A 21,469-nucleotide genomic window follows, 5' to 3' on the forward strand; every position below is an offset into this window, starting at 1 on the left:
CAACCATCTTTCATCATCGCGGCACAATTTCCTCAAAGACAAATTGAAGTCAATGAATCTGCCTCATCTTGCAGGGTGTGTAATTGATGGGATATTTTGTTGATAGATTTGTTAAATATAAAATTAATTATTTTTTAAATTCTGAAACAACAACATCCTTGAAACATCAGATTACCAAACCAAAGCAATTTAACTGTCATATTCTATTGCAAAAAGCAAAATTACCTTCACATAATTTTTTGTTTATTTTATACACGTGTTAAGATACACTAAATAGATAAAACAGGAGTTCATAATAGAAAAAGCAACAGCTATTTCATTGATTGGTATCCTCGAATAACCTATTTATCCTACATTGGAAGGTGAAGTCTTTTCATTTTCTTGTCCCCCTGCCATATTCTATCTCGCATCTAACTCTGTGATGGTTACTTCATTAGCTGAGCACAGTTTATGATTTTCTGACCACGAATGTGATTTGAGTCTAACATCCCTTTCAGTATAAAAACCAGGAACTTTGGGTTGTGGCAATAATTTCTCACCATTTAGCATCAGAACCACATATGACATGTCTGGTCTATCTTCCGGCCTTTGTTGCACGCACAACAGGCCTACTTGTATGCATCGTATGACTTCGAAGGGTGTGCATTGCTCCCTTAACACTTCATCCAATAGTTCTAGCGCTCTCTCTTCACTCCATAATTTCCACGCCTAACAAGGTAAGAGTCAAATTAGTAATAGGAAACAATTCAAGTAAGAATAATAGAATATGATTAGCAAGGTGAGTATGCTTACATATCCAAGAAGATTATGGTCATGTTTTGGGTCTGAAAATTCCCTGTTCTTTTTCCCGCTTACAATCTCCAGTACGATCACACCGTAACTAAAGACATCTGATTTCACTGAAAAATGTCCACGCACAGCATACTCGGGAGGCATGTACCCACTGAATATATTATTTTGAAAGTAAAATAAGTATTACTTGAAAATGCAATATCAAATAAATAACCTTAATGATGTAGGGACTAACTTACTATGTTCCAGCGACCCTATTTGTGTTAGCTTCAATTTGGTCTCCCAAAAATAATCGAGCCAACCCAAAGTCAGATATTTTCGAATTGAAATTGGCATCTAGCAATATATTGCTAGTTTTCAAATCTCTATGAATAATCCTCAGCCTAGAGTCTTGATGAAGATAAAGAAGTCCTCGAGCAATGCCTCCAATAATGTTGAAACGCTTAATCCAATCCAATGACATCTTTTTGGTTTCATCTGTCAATTAAACACATTCAGAACAACACTTGTAGTCTCCATATGAAATAAGAAGAATAAAATGAAAAGACTCCAACCAAAAACAAAGTAGTCCAAGCTTTTATTGGGCATGTATTCATAGATCAACATCTTTTCTTCTCCTTTAATGCAACAACCGAGAAGCTTTACGAGATTACGGTGTTGAAGTTTAGCAATCAACGCTACTTCAGTTTTAAACTCTTCCAACCCTTGTCCAGACTTTTTTGAAAGTCTCTTCACTGCTATCTCTTGTCCATCTATCAATATGCCCTGAAAAATAATGATATTTGTTAAAAAGTTTTTAATGAAAGGAGAAGTCATCTATCAATTGTTTATCACCTTATATACTGGTCCAAAGCCACCTTCTCCAAGTTTATTACTACTTGAAAAGTTGTCAGTGGCATGAGCTAAGGCTGACAAATTGAATATTGGCAAATCAACATCTTCCTTTCTCGGTTTATTTTTGCAATGCTTGTTGTAAATATTTCTTGCAGCCCCTGGTTAGTAATTAGAAGATATAAACACCATGTCACAACCATTGATTGGAAGACATAAACACCATTGACACAGAACATGCTCATTTCTTTTGTCAATGTAAGACAGTAAATTATAATATGAATTTACCTGGATTTTTAATTATCAATATGGATAAACATGTCATGAATCCAAAAATAATCACACCAACTGTGATTCCCGCTATCTTCTTCTTGGTGTTTCCATTGTCATCCGCTGCAACTTGATCTGAAAGATATAGAGCACGTTTAGTCTCCAACTTTTTGAACAAAGTTTTATTTAACAATCTACTAAGATTAAAAAAAATTGATTAGAAACTGTGAATTTTACTCAGCTGAATTTATGTATTACAATGAACTCTCATAAGTTATTTATAGATGAGCTGATATTAGAATTAGGGAGACCTAACTCACCGAAAATCTAGCTCAAGAGTTAAGGGTTGCTCTACCTTTTATAAACACTTGAATGGTCATATCTCTAACCAATGTGGGTTTTCTAACCGCTGATGGTGTAGGAATGATACAATAATGCAATATAAATAATCTATCCTAGCAGAACCCTTATTCAGTTAGTAACCGACTCAAACAAACTAAACAAACCAAGAATAATGCTACAAGGCATGTCCTTGTTGACGCAGGAGCCAACACGACAAGTAGTGCATCCCAAAATGATTTTTTATTTATTCATTAATATGTAATTTGTTTAAAACAAGGAAGGTACAAATGATGGATCGTGGTCGTGAGTGTCATGTTAAATAGCAACGCTCACAAACTAAACAGAAACTGTTAGAGAAGTAGTTAAGCTAGCAGGACTCTCATCAGGAACAGATTCTGGTAATACTATTGACCAGAGGTGAGGTAAGGCAGTGTAGTTAACTAGGAAAATAAATGACATATAACAATTAACATGCATCAGTAATAATTTCATTTCATATGTCATACATTGCCATGTAACAACACAATGTTTGTTCAACGCAAACTTGGATGTTCTTGTATCTATTCCACCCACTTCTTTGAGAATAATGCAATAATACGATAGAAACCAAAAAGAAGTTGAGCGAGTACCTAGTTCTGAAGGTGGGACTCTAACATAAAGATCTTGTCCCCGTTGAGAGTATTTCCTGACGTCAACCATATTATGAAACCAAAGTAGACACCCAGTTCCCCCGTTAGTAACATATAAGTTTGCATATGCTACACAGGAACAGTTTCTGAGACACAACACCTTACATTCCTCAAGGTTCATGGTCTTATTGAACCAAGACGAAGACGTGTCTGGCAATTTCGAATACGTATAAGTCCAGAAACCATCCGTGTAACTGTTTTTGCAAATAGTTTTATTCCTGGGAACACAGCCGTCAGTCCAATTCTGTAAACTCCACTGTTGAGGAGACTTGGGAGCATATCCTTTCAAGCATTCACAAGTTGCAACGTAACCGTTAGCACTGCATATAGAATTTGCACCGCAATAGGCGTATTTGTCGCATTCATCTAAGCCCGCTTTTGTGACGACTTGCCGGCTGTTACCTGATCCAATTGTCCAAGATATAACCTCCCCATCACCTGAAGGGAAGAGTCTATACAAGCTGGCAGCCGAACTTTCAAGAAACTCGAACTCATAATACACCTCTTTTTCGTTGAACACAAATGTTTGATTGTATTTTGGATCTGGAGCAGGATATCCACGAAGAGACTCGCCGTTCCACTGGTCTGTTCTAGAAATTATATCAGACCCCTTGAATGCAAACACTTGTGGATATCCTCTATGGTCAATTCTCATTGTGTATTCTCCCTTGGCAGGGTCATCCGTGCTTTTCCAAGATGACAGAAATCTCTCTAGACCAGTTTCTAAGTTCCATCCAAGCTTCATTCCCGGCATCAAAGTGTCACAGGGATAATCAAAACTCTGCCACAGAAAGCTGTCGTTGTTGGCATTTTTCACTACCAAATTTCCTGAATCCAGTAGCTGAGCGGCCACTACTGGGTTATTATTCCCTGCTGCTGATATATTGGATGACCAGAGAGTACTGTTGTTTGCGCCGTCGAGAAGCAGAAGAATCCCGTTTTGATTGAGTTTTAAAACTCCAGAGTTGTTCTGCAGAGGTTTTTCTCGGTTGGCCACCCATACCACTGTTAAAGGAGACACGTTCCTGTACCACACACCCAAGTATTTACGCGTTGAATTCCCGGGGCTGAAGAAACCGGCTTCAATATTTCCACTTGCTGAAACTAAACTTTGACCGTCTCGGATAGAATGATTCACTTCTAAAGAGTCTAGTGAAGAGGAAGTTCTTGTCAGCTGGGAGAATGATAAGAACCACACTAACATGTTATGCAGTAGTAATACCATTATTTTGTCAGAAAAAGAAGCTTTGGTGATTGCAGGTTTTTTTATTATGCAATACAGAGGAAGTGAAAGAGCACGCAATAGAGGGAGCAACAACAAACTCTTGTGGCAGCACCCCATTCCATTGTAGTAGGAAGAAGACTATTATGACTTATGAGTTGAGTTTCTGAGGGGAGTGAATGAAGAGGCTTATGACTCTATGAGGAGGAGATTAAACAACTACAGCATTTCTTATTTTAAAATTTCAATACATATTATCTATTTCTTTTATTTATATCCTCATTTAGTAAATTGTCTTGCCTATCAAATTTTGTCTAGATGGATCACTTTTCTTCTGTGTCTACTAATGAGTGAGTATTAATGTGGGTTAATTATGAAAATATGTAGAAAAATAAATGATACTCGAGTTTTCCAATCAAAACTTTTTATCAATAAATGACATCTTATTTTTTTTGCGCATAAACCTTAAGCATTGCTGGGTACACTTGTACCTGGCTAGCTAACTGCTAGCAATTGAGGTAGTCTTGGATAAAATATTTTTAAAATATTTATTGTCAATAATGATAGTTGAGCATACAAATAGTGTAGACATCTAAAAAACACTCTACATTTCTCTCTATCTATTATCTTTTTAGATATATCGCATTAATTACTTCTCTTCCTATCTCACTTTAGTGTCCGGTAGATATTTATTCAGATGTCTACAAATCATTTTTCATGCTAGGTAATGGGTATAGCTATAATTGTTGCCGAACAAATTTTTCTCCAAGTGATGAAATCATTCTTAGATCAAACTTATGTGAAACTTCTCAATTTAATGCTAAGACGATTTTTCCAATTTTCCTTAGTGTTGTGATCAAACGATATTGCTTAATCTTAAAACTGACAGCATTATAAAATTCCAAAATTAAGTGTAGGACTCAGCGATGAAGAAATTTGACAAGCAACAGACAATAAACGAAATTGTAATTTTTTAGAGTTGGCCATGGAAAATTTGACACGCAACAAACAATCAATAATATAATATTCTAAAGTCAAGTAGTGTGGTGAAGGACCATGACTTAAACGTTCATCATTTCTGACTTGAAGTTAGGATGAAATTTTAGGACGTAGTATGTTCAGAGCAATATTTCAATGACATGGACTATCTCACTCAAATTTCTATGCGGTCCCTTTCAGTGAAGAAAAACTCATGCGATAGAAGGAACTTACGTGCAAGGATTGATTCCAAAGAAAATGAATGCAATGACATATACTGATAAGCTTATCCATTGGGGTAAGGCTTCAAATGATCAATGCTCAGCCTCCAAAAGTTATATACATTCTGATAATTAATTGCAAAAGCTTATGATATGAGTATATTAATAACATTATGATATAATAAAAGCAGAAAAATGATATAAATATATGTACAGTCCGAAAATCACAATTCGAGGCAAACAGAAATATTTTCTTTGTTACTATTCACTCAGCCATCAAAGGAAATATATAAAATACATACACAGAGGCTAGAGCTAATATATGTAACAGAAGATACCCACTCAAATTCCAGTATCCTATTTCCTCAACCAAATGAAGTTTTTTCCTCTCATGTTTCGTGCATCTTCATTTTGGTTATACCTTCTGTTTACTTTTCAACTTGGCTCAAAAACAACTGCTTCTACTTCCGGGAACCAAACAGACCACCTGTCATTGCTCAAATTCAAGGAAGAAATATCTAGTGATCCATATGGAATCCTAGAATCTTGGAACAGTTCTACTCACTAGTCACTTCTGCAAGTGGCATGGAGTCACATGCAGCCCCATGAATCAAAGGGTTACAGAGTTGAACCTGCAAGGATATCGGTTGCATGGACCCATATCTCCCCATATAGGCAATCTCTCTTATATGGGAAACCTCAACCTTCAAGACAATAGCTTCTACGGAAATATCCCACAGGAACTGGGTCAGTTGTTACGGTTGCAGGTACTGAGCCTCACCAATAACTCATTTGTAGGAGAGATTCCTACAAACCTAACAACCTGTTTTGATCTCAAAACCTTGGCCTTAGGTGGAAATAATCTGGTTGCCAAAACAACCTGTTTTGATCTCAAAACCTTGGCCTTAGGTGGAAATAATCTGGTTGCCAAAATACCAATTGGAACTGACTCTCTCCATAAGCTTGAACTATTGGAGATTGCAAAAAACAATTTAACTGGTGGAGTCCCACCATTCATAGGGAATCTATCACACTTAAAGTTTCTCTCAGTATTTTATAATAACTTAGAGGGAAATATTCCACAAGAAATATGCCGCCTCAAAAACTTGACATGGTTATCTGTGGGTGTGAACAAATTGTCAGGTACATTTCCTTCTTATCTTTACAACCTCTCAACTCTTACTTTGATCTCGGCTGCAGTCAATGAATTTGATGGCTCTCTTCCTCCCAACATGTTCCACACCCTCCCCAATATCCAAACTTTTGCAATTGGCGGGAATCAAATCTCAGGTTCAATCCCCACTTCTGTTGCAAATGCTTCTACCATTACACAATTTGATATTAGTGGGAAGGGGTGTTCGCGGATTGGATTGGATCGGTTTTGAGGAGAAAAATCATCCGATCCGATCTCATCGGTTTTATGATTTTGTCATCCAATGGATTTTTTACTAAATTCAAATCCGAACCAATCCGATCCAATCTATAGCGGTTTGGATTGGATTGGATTATTCGGTTTTTGTTTCACTTTTTTATATTTTGGAATTGTGTTGTATAAATTTTAAAAATATATAATATATGATACATAATTTATAACATTCATAAATTATAACATAGTAACAAATTTTTAAATTATGATTATAATTGTTTACTTTGATGCATGTATATAGTTCAAATAATTACTTGAACTTTTTTTATTAAAACGTAATTTTATAAATAAGCATGTGTGATATAATCAATATATAAACAATAAATATGTACTATGTAAGTGTAAATGGAATGATATATGTATAACTAAAAATATACATATTTGTGAATGTTCGGTTTGGATTGGATTGGTTCGGTTTTGGAAATCAAATCCGAAATCCGATCCGATCCAATAAATAATTTCGGTTTTTTCAATTTTCAATCCGTTCGGTTTTCGGTTTGATTGGATTTCGGTTTTTTTGGATCGGTTTGTCGGTTTTGTTTGGATTGGTTCGGTTATGAACACCCCTAGGAACCATTTCATCGGACAAGTTCCAAGTCTAGGAAAGTTACAAGATCTTCAGTTGCTAAATTTGGGTGCCAACAATCTAGGTACCAATTCAACTAAAGATTTGGTTTTCTTGAAATCACTAACAAATTGTAGTGAGTTGCAGCGTCTATCTATATCCGACAACAATTTTGGGGGTCCTTTGCCTAGTTCAGTGGGCAATTTATCCACCCAACTCAGTCAACTATATCTTGGGGGTAATGACATATCAGGAAAAATTCCTATGGAATTAGGAAATCTAATTAATCTACTAGTTCTGACCATGGAAAATAACCACTTTGAAGGGACTATTCCGTTTGCTTTTGGGAAGTTTCAGAAGATGCAAGGGTTGAAATTGGGTCGAAACAAGGTGTCTGGAGATATACCAAACTCCATTGGAAACCTCACTCAACTGTTTCATTTGGGTTTAGGACAAAATAAGTTAGAAGGTACTATTCCTCGATGTATAGGAAATTGTCAAAAGTTACAATACCTAGACCTGTCAGGAAACAACCTTAAAGGAAACATACCCGTTGAGGTTTTTAGTCTTTCCTCATTAACAAACTTATTGGACTTGTCACACAACTCACTTAGTGGTAGTCTACCTAGTGAAGTGGGCAAGCTAAGAAATATTGGTTGTCTAAATGTCTCCGAGAATCAACTGTCAGGTGATATTCCAGGAACCATTGGAGAATGCCTGGGTATGGAGTACCTTTTTTTACAAGGGAATTCCTTCCATGGAATCATACCATCCTCTTTAACTTCACTCAAAGGTCTTCGATATTTAGATCTCTCCCGGAACCACTTGTCTGGATCAATTCCTAAAGATCTACAGAATAATTTGTTCTTGGAATACTTCAATGCTTCTTTCAACGTGTTAGAGGGCGAAGTACCAACTACAGGTGTGTTTCAAAATGCAAGCGCGTTAGCAGTGACAGGAAACATAAAGCTTTGCGGAGGTATTCTAGAGCTGCATCTACTGCCATGTCCTGTCAATAGTATGAAGCATGCAAAACACCATAGTTTCAAGTTGATAGCAGTGATAGTTAGTACGGTTGTTTTTCTTCTCATTCTATCATTTATTCTAACCATCTACTGGTTGAGGAAAAGAAACAAGAAACCATCTTCTGATTCACCAACAATGGACCAGCTGGCTAAGATTTCATACCATGACCTACATCGTGGAACCAGTGGGTTCTCAGCTAAAAACTTGATTGGATCTGGAAGCTTTGGTTCTATATATAAAGGAAATATTGGGTCAGAATATAAAGACGTTGCCGTAAAGGTCCTAAAGCTTCAAGAGAAGGGAGCTCACAAGAGTTTCATTGCTGAATGTGATGCACTAAAAAATATTAGACATCGGAATCTGGTTAAGATCTTAACATGTTGCTCCAGCACAGACTACAAAGGTCAAGAATTTAAAGCTCTAGTTTTTTAGTACATGAAAAATGGAAGCTTAGAACAGTGGCTGCATCCAGGAAGTGGAAATGTAGAGCTTCATGAACCACTAGACCTTGAACAAAGATTAAGTATCCTTATTGATGTTGCTTCTGCATTACATTATCTTCATCATGAATGCGAGCATTTGGTACTTCATTGTGATCTAAAGCCGAGCAATGTCCTTCTTGACGATGACATGGTCGCTCATGTGAGTGATTTTGGCATAGCAAGACTTGTCTCAACTGTTGATGGTTCCTCTCAGAAGCAAACTAGTACAATTGGAATAAAGGGAACTGTTGGTTATGCTCCTCCGGGTATTTTCTGAACTGTTGAATAATTGTTTCTTCATATTCTCCTATTGTTTGGTGTAAACTTGATATAGAGTATTTACGTTTTTTATATATATTTCAGAGTATGGAATGGGCTCTGAAGTGTCCACATATGGGGATATTTATAGCTTCGGGATTCTAGTATTGGAAATGCTTACCGGAAAAAAGCCTACAGATGAGTTGTTTGAAGACGGTCAAAATCTGCATAAGTTTGTGGGAAATTCATTTCCTGATAACCTTGTACATATTTTGGACCCACATCTTGTATTAAGAGATGAAGAAGTAACAGAAGTAGAAAACATAGTGAATCTTATTCCAACTGTTGAGAAGTGCTTAGTTTCACTTTTGGGGATTGGACTTGCTTGTTCAGTCGAATCACCAAAAGAAAGGATGAACTTAGGGGATGTCATCAAAGAGCTAAATAAGATCAAAAAGGCATTTCTTGTTGGTTAGATCAATTGAGATTTATAAATGCTTAATTGCATCTGCTACAGTTTGAGCTTTTAGCTAATAACTTGTTGTGTAATTATTTGTTTGTCTGCCTTAATCTTGTTATACATTATGAAATTCCTAAACTATGGAAGTAATAGGCATATTATTCAATTTGAGATGTTCTTGCTAAAGCTGGAGTCAAATGTGGCAGTATAATACAATGTAACAGCTAAACTGTCGCTGCGGAATTGTTCATCTTTCATGTAACATATATCAATAGTATCCCAAGCCAAAATCTAATACCAATCGTGTAGAAAAGAAATGAAGGAAGGAGATCAGGAATCAGGATTATGAGCCACTGGTCTAGCTGGCTGTCAAAGTTGTGTCATTGAGATGTAGAACTGGAATGAAGGTGTGGTTGCAGAGAACTGGAGGATTATTTAAGTCCAAAACTGACTATAGAGCTCCCTAATCTAATACTCAACAGCAAACACAGACACAAAATACAGCACTATAGTATTGAGAAACAACAAACAGTTGAAGAACATACCTCAGGTTATGCTCATTGCAACTCTCAATAACAGAGATATCTGATGCATTGTATTTTAAACTTTCTCCTTGCCATCTTGGTGAAACTCATCTTTGAGAGTCACAATACTGAGGGAATCCACATTTTCATAAACCTTCCCTAACCTGGTACATACAAGAAGTTATTTTCACATGAAAGAAAAATCTTGGAACAAACAATTCTTCAGTAATTAATATAAGTGAAAGGTCTGAGTGAATGCCATATCTTAAGATTCCAATAGTCAGAAATGTATATTTTTTGCAAAAGTCTAGGTTCATAGTATCATAATTCATAATTGTTCTAAAGTTTGTAAATAAGGTGTTTCCATTTTTCAAATATTATTGGATTTAAAGGAATATTGTACAGGACATTTGCAGTATGTATATATACAAATATATATCAAATGATAATATTAACTAAAATAGAAGAGAACAAAATAAAAGTTGACTGAAGTACATATGAAAAGCCATAACATGAAAGAGGTTTTCTTCTGGACTCTGAAACTTTATAAGATTTTCTCAGCATTGTTGTTCTTGAATAACCATGAACACAAAAACTTGAACCCATTATAAGTGTATTGAGCAGTACCTGTGGATTTGGGTGAAGCACAGAATAAAGGGTGTGCAAGGATCAACCATTGACTCTCATCAGCTGCATAAATCTCTTTAACTCCCCAGATTTCACAACACAGAAGCAATATCATCATCTGTTTATGTCATTGCCAACAACAATTGATAGCTTCCATTTCAATGTGAATTGGTGAACCCACTTGGCCCCGTCCCTGTAATTCTGCCATCCTTTCAATAAAGCAAAGTAAGAGCATCTCGGATGTCGGCGGTGCCTGATCCAAGACCCGGGGTCAGGGGTTCAAATTTTTTAATGAACACGTTGATAAAAATATAATTAAAAATAACTATACATCAGAAAATATATAAGTCCATAATTGATACAAATAGGTGGATTTTTGGTGTAAGTAGGTGTAAAACTTAGTCTAATAGTATAATTTAAAATTTTCAGGGTTTAAAAAAAATTATATAGGGAAATAAGGGCAATTTTTTTTGTTCTGAACCCCCTGAACATAAGGTAGATCCGCCCCTGGATGTGGGTTCCTTAGTGCTGTTTGACATTCCGTTAGAAACGTGGTGTTTGAATTAATGTGATTTTGTTAAAATGGTTTTGAGAAAAATTGTGTTTAAATAAATGTAATTTATGTTTGGATGATTTGTAACAAACGTGATTTGGAAATAATGAATATCTTTTGGATGATATTAATTACTTACGCTTGAAAGATGTAATTAAAAAAAGAGTTTAATTTTGATGCACCGACGGTGTAAAGTTTTTTTACACTGTCAACCAATCAGATTTCAAGGATGTAGCATGTCAATTAATGAAATTAAATAAAAAGAGAAATTTTCTCACATCTTTGAAATCTGATTGGTTGACGGTGTAAAAAAACTTTACATCATCCCTACATCAAACTTTTTCTCTTAAAAAAATATCACTCCTTTTGCATTAAATCAAATTAAAGACATTTCATAAAACTTAAAATTAACAAATCAACTGGTTCAATTTTTTTTTTTAACAAATCAACAAATTAGTATGCCACGTTCAAAAACAAAACAAATTAAGTTTATAATAATGCTGTTACTCAAAATCCAACAGCATTATAAATTCATTAAGTTTGTTAAAATAAAATTCATTAAATTGTTTTAAAAAAAGGCTGAATAAAAATATAAACCGTGAAATGACTTTGACAAAAATATAAAAAAAAAAACCAGAGAGAACGCGTAACAGTAAAAGGAAGGAGAAAGAAAGGACGAGTTGAACAGAGATGGAGTCGCCGAGCGTGAGCGGCGGACGGAGTTGGCGCACGAACGGTAGATCGCGAGCGGAGTCGCACAGATCTGAGAAGAACGACAGAGCATGAACGGAGTTGCACAAATCCAAGAAGAACGGCGGAGCGCAAACGAAACTACACAGATATGAGAATACGTGCGCGCGAACTGGCGACGGCGGAGGAGGGCACAACTGGTGGCTGACAGGATGCGTCGGATCTGGTTGGTGAAAGCCAGAAAAATCAGCGTTGAACGTCAAACGCCCAACGCCACAGCTCCAATTTATCAATTCCAAAAAAACGTTGTTTTGGCCCAAATTCGCGTTCATGCGCTTAGAAAAACACCCATCCAAACGGTGTGGCAAAGCTGGTGAACCGCGTTTCTCTAAATGCAACGCACGTTTCGCCCCTCTAACGCCCATCCAAACAGGCCCTTAATCCAGTTGAAGCACTTAAACAGCAACCTTGCAGTTTGGAATATCATTTGAGCACCATGAGAGTTTGCCTGCTTATTATTATTATCTGCTTTTTGACTAAAAAATTATATTTTATCTTTCATTCGTTAACTGAAATAATATCATGATCTTAAAATAATATATATATATATATATGAGGTTTAATGAGACTCAACTAAAAGTAAAATAAACAACTGTTGTGGGAGATAAATTTACTTAAGTTGCTTAAATTTTATGTGGCAGTTTTAACCTACGAGAATAGTGTTTAGGCAATCTAACTATCAACTATGCATCGGAGATGCTCTAATTCCTAAGTTTTCTAAATTTATAAACTATTTTTCATAAAGCATTTTAAAGCCTGATTTTTAGTTACAATTATTATTAATTTAAACTATAATATATAGGCGTGATTTTAGGGCATATATGTATCCTTCTAGGAAGCTATATTGTTCAAACCGGAAATATCCAAATTATGGTGAGGCTAGCTCTTTTAATGAGAGTATGTTCATTCACAAGACTCGAATTCAAGACATTGCAAGTGGTATTAAAAATAATCAATTAATTATTAAAAAATTAAAATGCAATAAAATAAAGTAAAAATATATATATGTAATACATTTCGTACGTTGATTGGCCAATGCGCATTTTGGACCAAATTACTTCTCTCCCTTCTTCCCATTTTGCCCCCCCCCCCTTCATGTCCTCCTTCGACATCGCCACCTTCTTCAGAGGTTTGCTCTTCAACAATCCTAGGAGGATAACCGACTCCGAGCCATCATTGTTACCTCCTATAACATGTCGCCATGCTCGTCCTTCTTCTTCGATCATTGGTTTTACATCACTGCTATCATCTTCTCCAATAGAATCTTGGAGAAAAGAAAATTTGAAGTTTGTATTTTAGAGGTCAAGAAAAATCCACATTTTTTTAGGCCCTCTGAATCAGAGACTCAACCAAGCAACCTTGAAGAATCTTGCAACCAAGTCTAGGTGTTGTTTCGATGGCTGTATGTTTTGGGGCTGTAATAGCATTTTGGTAAGAATGAGTTCAATGGGGGTTTTTTGAATAAATGAGAGGAAGGTGATGGCTCGGCGCACGCTGGTTGGAGGTTGCTTGTTGGTCGTAATAATAATATTGGTGGTACGGTTCATGGGTGAGAAGAACAATGGTCATGTGGGGTGAGAGGAATGGTGGTTAGTTGGGTCTCTTTGTAGTTGTGCGGTAACCGAATGAGTGGTTGCGACACTATCCTTCATGCCAACCTCAACCACCATCCAACCCCTTTTCCTCTGGCCTTGGATCAAACCCGTTATATAAAACATTTCGCCACTTCTTTGATCTTCTACCGCAAGAACTAAGTTGTTGGAACTTCTACTTATCATCACTGTGAACCATCAATCTCGCAATCGTCTCAAACAAAATGACTTCAAACACTCGAAGAGAAAAAGAGATGGTGTAGTATATGATAATTTACATTTTTATCCTTTAATCATTAATCGAACAATCTATTTCTATCTAAAAAATATTTCAAGAATCTTGAATCAAATGATGTTTAATAAATAGTCCACCATAGACCGTTACTAAACATCCACCCTAATTTTTTTTCTGCGGAAAATTAACAAGACCCAACTTATAATATTACACTATAAATTAAGGTTTTAATATATGATCCATGTCTTAAAAAAATCTCAATAACAGATTAACAGTTTAGTTAACGCTCCATCCACATTTCACCGAATCTACCACCCCACCACCGCCACCGCTCTTCAGGCTTCCGTTATCTCCTCCACCTAACTCGTCACCACCACCGAGGGCACTGAACTACTCTATTCTTTGTTATTCGCAAGGAAGCAGAAACTGCGATTGCTTGCAAGGTATGCTTTTTTTCATTTTCTCTTTTATTGAAAGGTTGATGCTTTTCTGCGTTTTGCATTGGGTAGGTATTTTGACTTTTCAGCTCAGCATTGATTACTGACTGCTTAAGACATATCAAGGGGAGACAGTCATTGACTTTTCAGCCCAGCATTGATTACTGACTGATTAAGACATACAACAACTTCCTAAAATTTTACTATTATAAATTGTTATAAAATCAATTCCTTTCTGACACTCTATGTTTTGGTCGAACTGCTGTGTGTTGTTTATCTAACATATCATTTTCACTATGTTCGACTAATATGCATGTGATTTAGATATTTCAAAGTTTCAATGTCCCACATTGCTCGCGTGCATGGAATTTGGGCCACGATCATGTGCATTGTCCACTTCATTCAAACCTTAGAAATTTCGTTTTGGTTGATTGTGCCCTCGAAACGACTTTTTTACATTGGTGGTATATTTTTTACAAATATTTACCAATATAGTGCATTTTTTTTTAATTACCAAGTTTGGCAATACCACTTTTTTTTTTCTTTTTTTTTATTAAAATCGCCACTACCAGTGGCGATACCAGTTTTTTTTTTTATTTTCTTTATTTGCGACGGAAAATTCCGTCACAAAAATCATAGTGCAAAATATAACCAGCATTAGTGATTTTCTTCTTTTGCGACGGAGAATTCGGTCACGAAGCATATTCCGTCACTTATTTTTGCGACGGAGCCCTCTCAAGCTTTCGTCGATAATTCAGTTTCCATAGTTCATAAGGATTTTGTGACGGATAAAACTGCTGTCGCAAATACATATCCGTCGCTAAATTCTTTGTGACGAAGTACTTCTCCTCCACATTCTGTCACTAGTGCTGTTTATATTTTGCACTATGATTTTTGTGACGGAATTTTCCGTCACAAAAGAAGAAAGTCAAAAAAAAAAAAAAGATTGGTATCGCCACTGGTAGTGGCGATATACACTAACTTGGTAAATAAAAAAAAAGATACACTAAATTGGTAAATATATGTAAAAAGTATACTATCAAGGTAAAAAAGTCCCTCGAAACATCTCTGTTTTCCTCATTGGAATTAACGGTTTTTAGCTCACTTTGCTAATGATCCTCATCTCCAGGGCCACAGGCCCACAGCCCAGGGCCTCCAAAAAGAGGGGTCCCAAAAAAATAATTTTCCAAAGGCTACGGTTTCTAAATTGTTGCCTAAAATCTTTAGGCAAGAGTTTACAAACCGTAGCTTTTTATGAGATCCAGAGGGTTTCAGACTTCTGGCCACAGTTTTTTGACTGTGGCACCGCGCCCGTGGCCTTTTCTCCAAAAACCACCCCACTTTGCTAAATAATTTTTTTCCCACCCTTTTTTGCTAAATAAATATTTTTTTTTTACATTATTCAGAAAAAAAAAATCTTAAGCTTTCCAAAAAAAAAGTAGTTGCATTTAAGACCAGTTATGTACTTCTCTATTGAAGGTGTTCACAATTAATAAGAGAGAATTGCAGATACAAGTAACTTGATATTTGTTGGTCATATTTAAGAGCTTAATTAGCATTGGAACGTGAAGGTTTCCTTGGGATCTTCTACCTAATTCACTAGATAAGTGGATATGACGTTTTATTTATGTTAGTCACATTTTTGAAGTTGTTGATGATATTTACAATTTAAATAGATAATGTTCTTTAAAAAAATATTGTTAGGGTCTATCTTTATTATTTGTCCAGGGCCTAAAAAATGTCGGGACCGGCCCCGCTCATCTCTGTATATATACAGCTATATCTAACTAAAGGCATTAAAGACATTCAAACTCCACCATCTTAGAATCTTAGAGCCTTTTGTTCCTCGAGTCCTCCACCAATTGAAGATGTTTGCTCCATTTTTATATCTTGTCTTTATTTTCAACTTTGGCTCAAAAGCATCTTCCTCTACATTAGGAAACCAGACGGATCATTTGGCATTGCTCAAATTCAAGGAATCAATATCCAGTGACCCATTTGGAATCCTAGAATCATGGAATAGTTCTACACACTTCTGCAAGTGGCATGGAATTACATGCAGCCCCATGTACCAAAGAGTAACAGAGTTGAACTTAACAACATATCAGCTGAATGGAATCTTGTCACCTCATGTTGGCAATCTCTCTTTTCTGCTAATCCTCGAACTCACAAACAACAACTTCCATGGAGATATCCCACATGAATTGGGTCGGTTGTCACTGTTGCAGCAACTCTACCTCACCAATAACTCATTTGCAGGAGAGATTCCTACGAATTTAACTAGCTGCTTTGATCTCCAAGCCTTAAAGTTAGCTGGAAATATTCTGATTGGCAAGATACCACCTGAAATTCGCTTTCTTCAGAAGCTTCAACTATTTGGGGTTGCGAGAAACAATTTAACTGGTCGAGTCTCACCATTCATTGGGAATCTTTCATCCTTAACGTTTCTATCGATAGCTGTTAATAACTTGAAGGGTAATATTCCACAAGAAATATGCCGCTTCAAGAACTTGACATTTTTTAATGTGGCTGGGAACAAATTGTCAGGTACATTTCCTTCTTGTTTTTACAACATGTCATCTCTTACTCTGTTCTCAATTGTAGACAATCACTTTGATGGCTCTCTTCCACCCAACATGTTCCACACTCTCCCCAATATCCAAGTTTTTTCAATTGCATGGAATCAAATCTCAGGTCCAATCCCGACTTCCATTGCAAATGCTACTACCCTTGTACAACTTGATATCAGTCAAAACAATTTGGTCGGACAAGTTCCGAGTCTAGTGAAGCTGCATGATCTTTGGTTGATAAATTTGGGAAGCAACAATCTAGGTGGTAATTCAACTAACAATTTGTTGTTTTTGAAATCACTCACAAATTGTAGTAAGTTGCAAGGTCTATCCATAGCCGGAAACAATTTTGGTGGTCCTTTACCAAATTCTGTGGGCAGTTTATCCACCCAACTCAGTCAACTATGTCTTGGCGGTAATGACATATCAGGAAAAATTCCCATGGAATTAGGAAATCTTACTAACCTAATGCTTTTGACCATGGAAAGTAACCACTTTGAAGGGACTATTCCGGTTACTTTTGGGAAGTTGCAGAAGATGCAAGTGTTAGAATTGAATGGAAATAAGGTGCAAGGAGATATGCCAGCCTCCATAGGCAACCTCACTCAGTTGTTTCATTTGGATTTAGGACAAAATAAGTTAGAAGGAAATATTCCTTCAAGTATAGGAAAGTGTCAAAAGTTACAGTACCTAAACCTTTCAGGAAACAACCTTAAAGGAATCATACCTATTGAGGTTTTTATTCTTTCCTCATTAACAAACTTGTTGGACTTGTCTCACAACTCACTCAGTGGCAGTCTACCAGAAGAAGTAGGAAGGCTAAAAAATATTGATTGGCTTGATTTCTCTGAGAATAAACTAGCAGGTGATATTCCAGGAACCATTGGAGAATGCATGAGCTTGGAGTATCTTTATTTACAAGGGAATTCCTTTCATGGAATCATACCACCCTCTCTGGTATCACTCAAAGGTCTTAGACGTTTAGATCTTTCACGAAACCGCTTGTCTGGATCAATTCCTAAGGATCTACGAAATATTCTCTTTTTGGAATACTTGAATGTTTCATTCAACATGCTGGAGGGTGAAGTACCAACAAAAGGTGTCTTTCAAAATGTAAGTGCATTAGCGGTGACCGGAAACAAAAAGCTCTGTGGAGGTATTTCAGAGCTGCACCTACTGCCATGTCTTATCAAAGGTATGAAGCATGCAAAACACCATAATTTCAAGTTGATAGCGGTGGTTGTAAGTGTGGTTACTTTTCTTCTCATTATGTCATTTATTCTAACCATCTACTGGATGAGCAAAAGAAACAAGAAATCATCTTCTGATTCACCAACAATAGACCAGTTGGTTAAGATTTCATACCACGACCTGCATCATGGTACTGGTGGGTTCTCAGCTAGAAACTTGATTGGATCAGGAAGTTTTGGTTCAGTGTACATAGGAAATATTGTGTCAGAAGATAAAGATGTTGCCGTAAAGGTCTTGAACCTTCAAAAGAAGGGAGCTCACAAGAGTTTCATTGCTGAATGTAATGCACTAAAAAATATTAGACATCGGAATCTGGTTAAGATCTTAACATGTTGTTCTAGCTCTGACAACAAAGGTCAAGAATTTAAAGCTCTAGTTTTCGAGTACATGAAAAATGGAAGTTTAGAACAGTGGCTTCATCCAAGGAGGGGAAGTGTAGAGCTTCATGAACCACTGGACCTTGAACAAAGATTAAGTATCATCATTGATGTTGCTTATGCTTTACATTATCTGCATCAAGAATGTGAGCAGGTGGTCCTTCATTGTGATATAAAGCCAAGCAATGTCCTTCTTGATGATGACATGGTCGCTCATGTGGGTGATTTCGGCATAGCAAGACTTGTTTCTACCGTTGGTGGTGCCGCTCACCAGCAAACTAGTACAATTGGATTAAAGGGGACTGTTGGCTATGTTCCTCCAGGCATGTCCTAAGCTTAAATCTTGAATCATGCAGTGTTTCTTTGATTTTTCATTTCTTTTTGTTTAACATGATATTTTACAACTTACAAAGTATTGACAATTTTTGCTATATATTTTAGAGTATGGAATGGGCTCTGGAGTTTCCACATATGGTGACATGTATAGCCTCGGAATTCTTATATTGGAAATGCTTACCGCAAGAAGACCTACAGATGAATTGTTTGAAGACAGTCAAAATCTGCATAAGTTTGTTGGAATTTCATTTCCTGATAATCTTTTACAGATTTTAGACCCACCTCTTGTACCAAGAGATGAGGAAACAGTAATAGAAGAAAACAATAGGAATCTTGTTACAACAGCTAAGAAGTGCTTAGTCTCACTTTTTAGGATTGGACTTGCTTGTTCAGTGGAATCACCAAAAGAAAGAATGAATATATTGGATGTCACTAGAGAGCTAAACATAATTAGAGAGGCATTTCTTGCTGGTGAGTTAAATTAAGATTTTTAGATGCTTAATTTCATATGCCCCTAGTTTCTGCTCTTACCTAATAAATTGCTTGTAAAGTTATCATTTGATTTTCTTCCAGCATGTTATGCATCTCAAGATTCCTAAACTACAAACGTAATAAGCTTCTTCTTGAGTTTCAGGTGATTACTCTCTTGAGTAATTAAAGCTGAAATCAAATGCTGCAGTCAACTGGGAAAAAGATGTGTATGCAGTGTGATGAGATGATATAGCTGAGAATACTTTATAGCGTTTGTTTATGAGATATAGACATGGCAAACTTCAATATGAAATACAAATTAGTGAGTGCAAATTATATAGGCCATAATAAGTGTGCACTACCACTGTATAAGTTGCTGTGCCTACAAATGCTTCACAAAGACTTTTATTCAGTCTCTCTTTTCTTGGGGATTTCACAATTCAAACTCCAAGTCTTATGCCAACTTATGTACTTTTATTCAATGTTTATAAACAAGTGTGTTAATGTACTTGGAATTTAGTTGCATATTACTCTGACTGATCAAAAGGACTGAACAAAATTGGCATGATGTGAATGCTACCCAGACTAATTTGTTGTCATTTTGAAATTCCTTACCTGCATAACCTTGCATAAGATCAGAATAGTATGTAACAAAGACAGTTGAACTCTGGTTCTCTGCTGGTTCTTTTGAAAATTTGATCTGTTAAAGACATTGTTGGTTATGGGCCAGCATCCTCACTTGGGAAGACCCAAGAAGATTGAAATGAGGTACTTACTACATGGAATTTGGATCCTCTGCAGTAGAGGTTCTCTATAGCTCCCTCCACACAATTATTAGACTATTTGTTTTTGCAATCAATGATTAGTATTGATTTAAATAAAAATTAACTTTAGAATTAAAGAATTTATGATGATTTATTGGCTGTAGAGAATTTGAGAATCTGAATTCTGCTACATGTACAGAAAGGGTAAAAATCGGATTGAATAGCCGCTTGCTAATGAGCTTATGTATAAATAGTTGCATACTGATTATCAACTATAACTTTTTAGGCCTATTGAAAAGTGCTCAATCCAACAGATATATTACAGAATTTGCCAACAGAACCAAGAATTGATGAATGCTTGTCATGTGCAGCCATCAGTTCTGGTCTAATTGCAGAAAGGGACTCGAAGAATGAGAAATATGCAAGTACAAGCCTCATTGATTCAGTTTAATGCTTGGAGGTACTTGCGGTGACTAGTTCAAGCTTGTTGTATCATATTTGACGCATATTCAGCTTTATAAGAGAAATCATTCAGTTGTCTTCATTGTTTTCATCTTTTTTCGGAGGAGGTGGATCTAAATTCATAACATTGTGGGATGGTAATTGAAACCATTTTGATTGATCTTCTTCTTGATAAGGCATATTCTCCTTGTTCTTGAAGAATTAGTGATTGGCATATTGGTACCTTGAACCACACTACTATCACAAACCAAATAGTATCAAGATAAGCAAAAAAACTGTGAGTCATTTATAGAAAAATTGACAAAGACAATGTTGATACTTGATATGGAGCCAGATATATAGATATAGACTGCACATAGACTTACCATAGTAGGTTACATCTAGGAGTTTTATGCTCACAAATTGCAAGATGATAACATTTAGTAAATTCTGAATAAACTTCAAGGTTTTCATTCAGTGACCATAAGCCATAAATTTTCATGTTCTGAATTTTTTTACAAGAGTCGTGCAAACTGTGTCGGTTAAAAATAGCCACAAATTCATATGTTACTGGTATATATGTCACTCCGTCACTGATGTCTATCAAATGAAAATAATTATTAGACATTAGCGACAGACCAACAACATACACAGATTTGTGACTATTTTTAACCGCTTAATTTGCATTTTGCAAGCATTAAAAAATGTAAAACAAAGATTATGATAATTTAAAATTATCACAAGTACATGTGTCGCTGGTATGACAGTATGGAGGAATGTTTATGTATCACAACTCTTTGGTAAATATGTAGTAATACAAAATATTTTGTGCTTTATTCTCCTCTTGCATGGAAACACCAAAACCCAAGTGACACGGTGACACCATAACCCCATGTTGTTCTATCGTTGTTATCCCCAACAAAAGGGTAGCATAGCAAAATGGAGACAATATGTAGTGGTGGCCTAGACCATGTTGGTG

The 21,469-nt window shown here is 36.1% G+C and overlaps 2 protein-coding genes and 1 pseudogene across 4 annotated transcripts; 2 read left to right on the forward strand and 1 right to left on the reverse strand.

Annotated features, from left to right (window-relative positions):
• Positions 1-171: 171 nt before the first annotated feature.
• On the reverse strand, positions 172-12,451 carry LOC130740283 (G-type lectin S-receptor-like serine/threonine-protein kinase At4g27290). 3 transcript variants are annotated; one of them, XM_057592826.1, is made up of 10 exons: positions 10,714-12,451; positions 10,108-10,250; positions 5,359-5,470; positions 2,865-4,098; positions 1,912-2,028; positions 1,627-1,784; positions 1,347-1,557; positions 1,032-1,269; positions 793-943; positions 172-708 (listed from the first exon to the last, which is right to left on the reverse strand). In XM_057592826.1, exons 3-10 carry the CDS (start codon positions 5,416-5,418, stop codon positions 400-402), a joined length of 2,478 nt encoding a protein of 825 aa, XP_057448809.1. In that variant the 5' UTR covers positions 5,419-5,470; positions 10,108-10,250; positions 10,714-12,451; the 3' UTR covers positions 172-399. The 3 variants fall into 3 exon arrangements, with proteins under 3 accessions (XP_057448809.1, XP_057448810.1, XP_057448808.1); XM_057592827.1 differs by having other exon boundaries at positions 2,865-4,073; positions 10,714-12,450; XM_057592825.1 differs by lacking the exons at positions 5,359-5,470; positions 10,108-10,250; positions 10,714-12,451 and having other exon boundaries at positions 2,865-4,557.
• LOC130740285 (probable LRR receptor-like serine/threonine-protein kinase At3g47570) lies at positions 5,480-9,587 on the forward strand (annotated as a pseudogene).
• A 3,641-nt stretch (positions 12,452-16,092) lies between the features above and the next one.
• On the forward strand, positions 16,093-19,884 carry LOC130740282 (probable LRR receptor-like serine/threonine-protein kinase At3g47570). The gene is made up of 3 exons (XM_057592824.1): positions 16,093-18,801; positions 18,920-19,285; positions 19,449-19,884. Exons 1-3 carry the CDS (start codon positions 16,149-16,151, stop codon positions 19,466-19,468), a joined length of 3,039 nt encoding a protein of 1,012 aa, XP_057448807.1. The 5' UTR covers positions 16,093-16,148; the 3' UTR covers positions 19,469-19,884.
• The last annotated feature ends 1,585 nt before the right edge of the window (positions 19,885-21,469 follow it).

Source organism: Lotus japonicus, chromosome 2 (assembly GCF_012489685.1).
Source record: "Lotus japonicus ecotype B-129 chromosome 2, LjGifu_v1.2".
Classification (NCBI taxonomy): Eukaryota; Viridiplantae; Streptophyta; class Magnoliopsida; order Fabales; family Fabaceae; genus Lotus; species Lotus japonicus.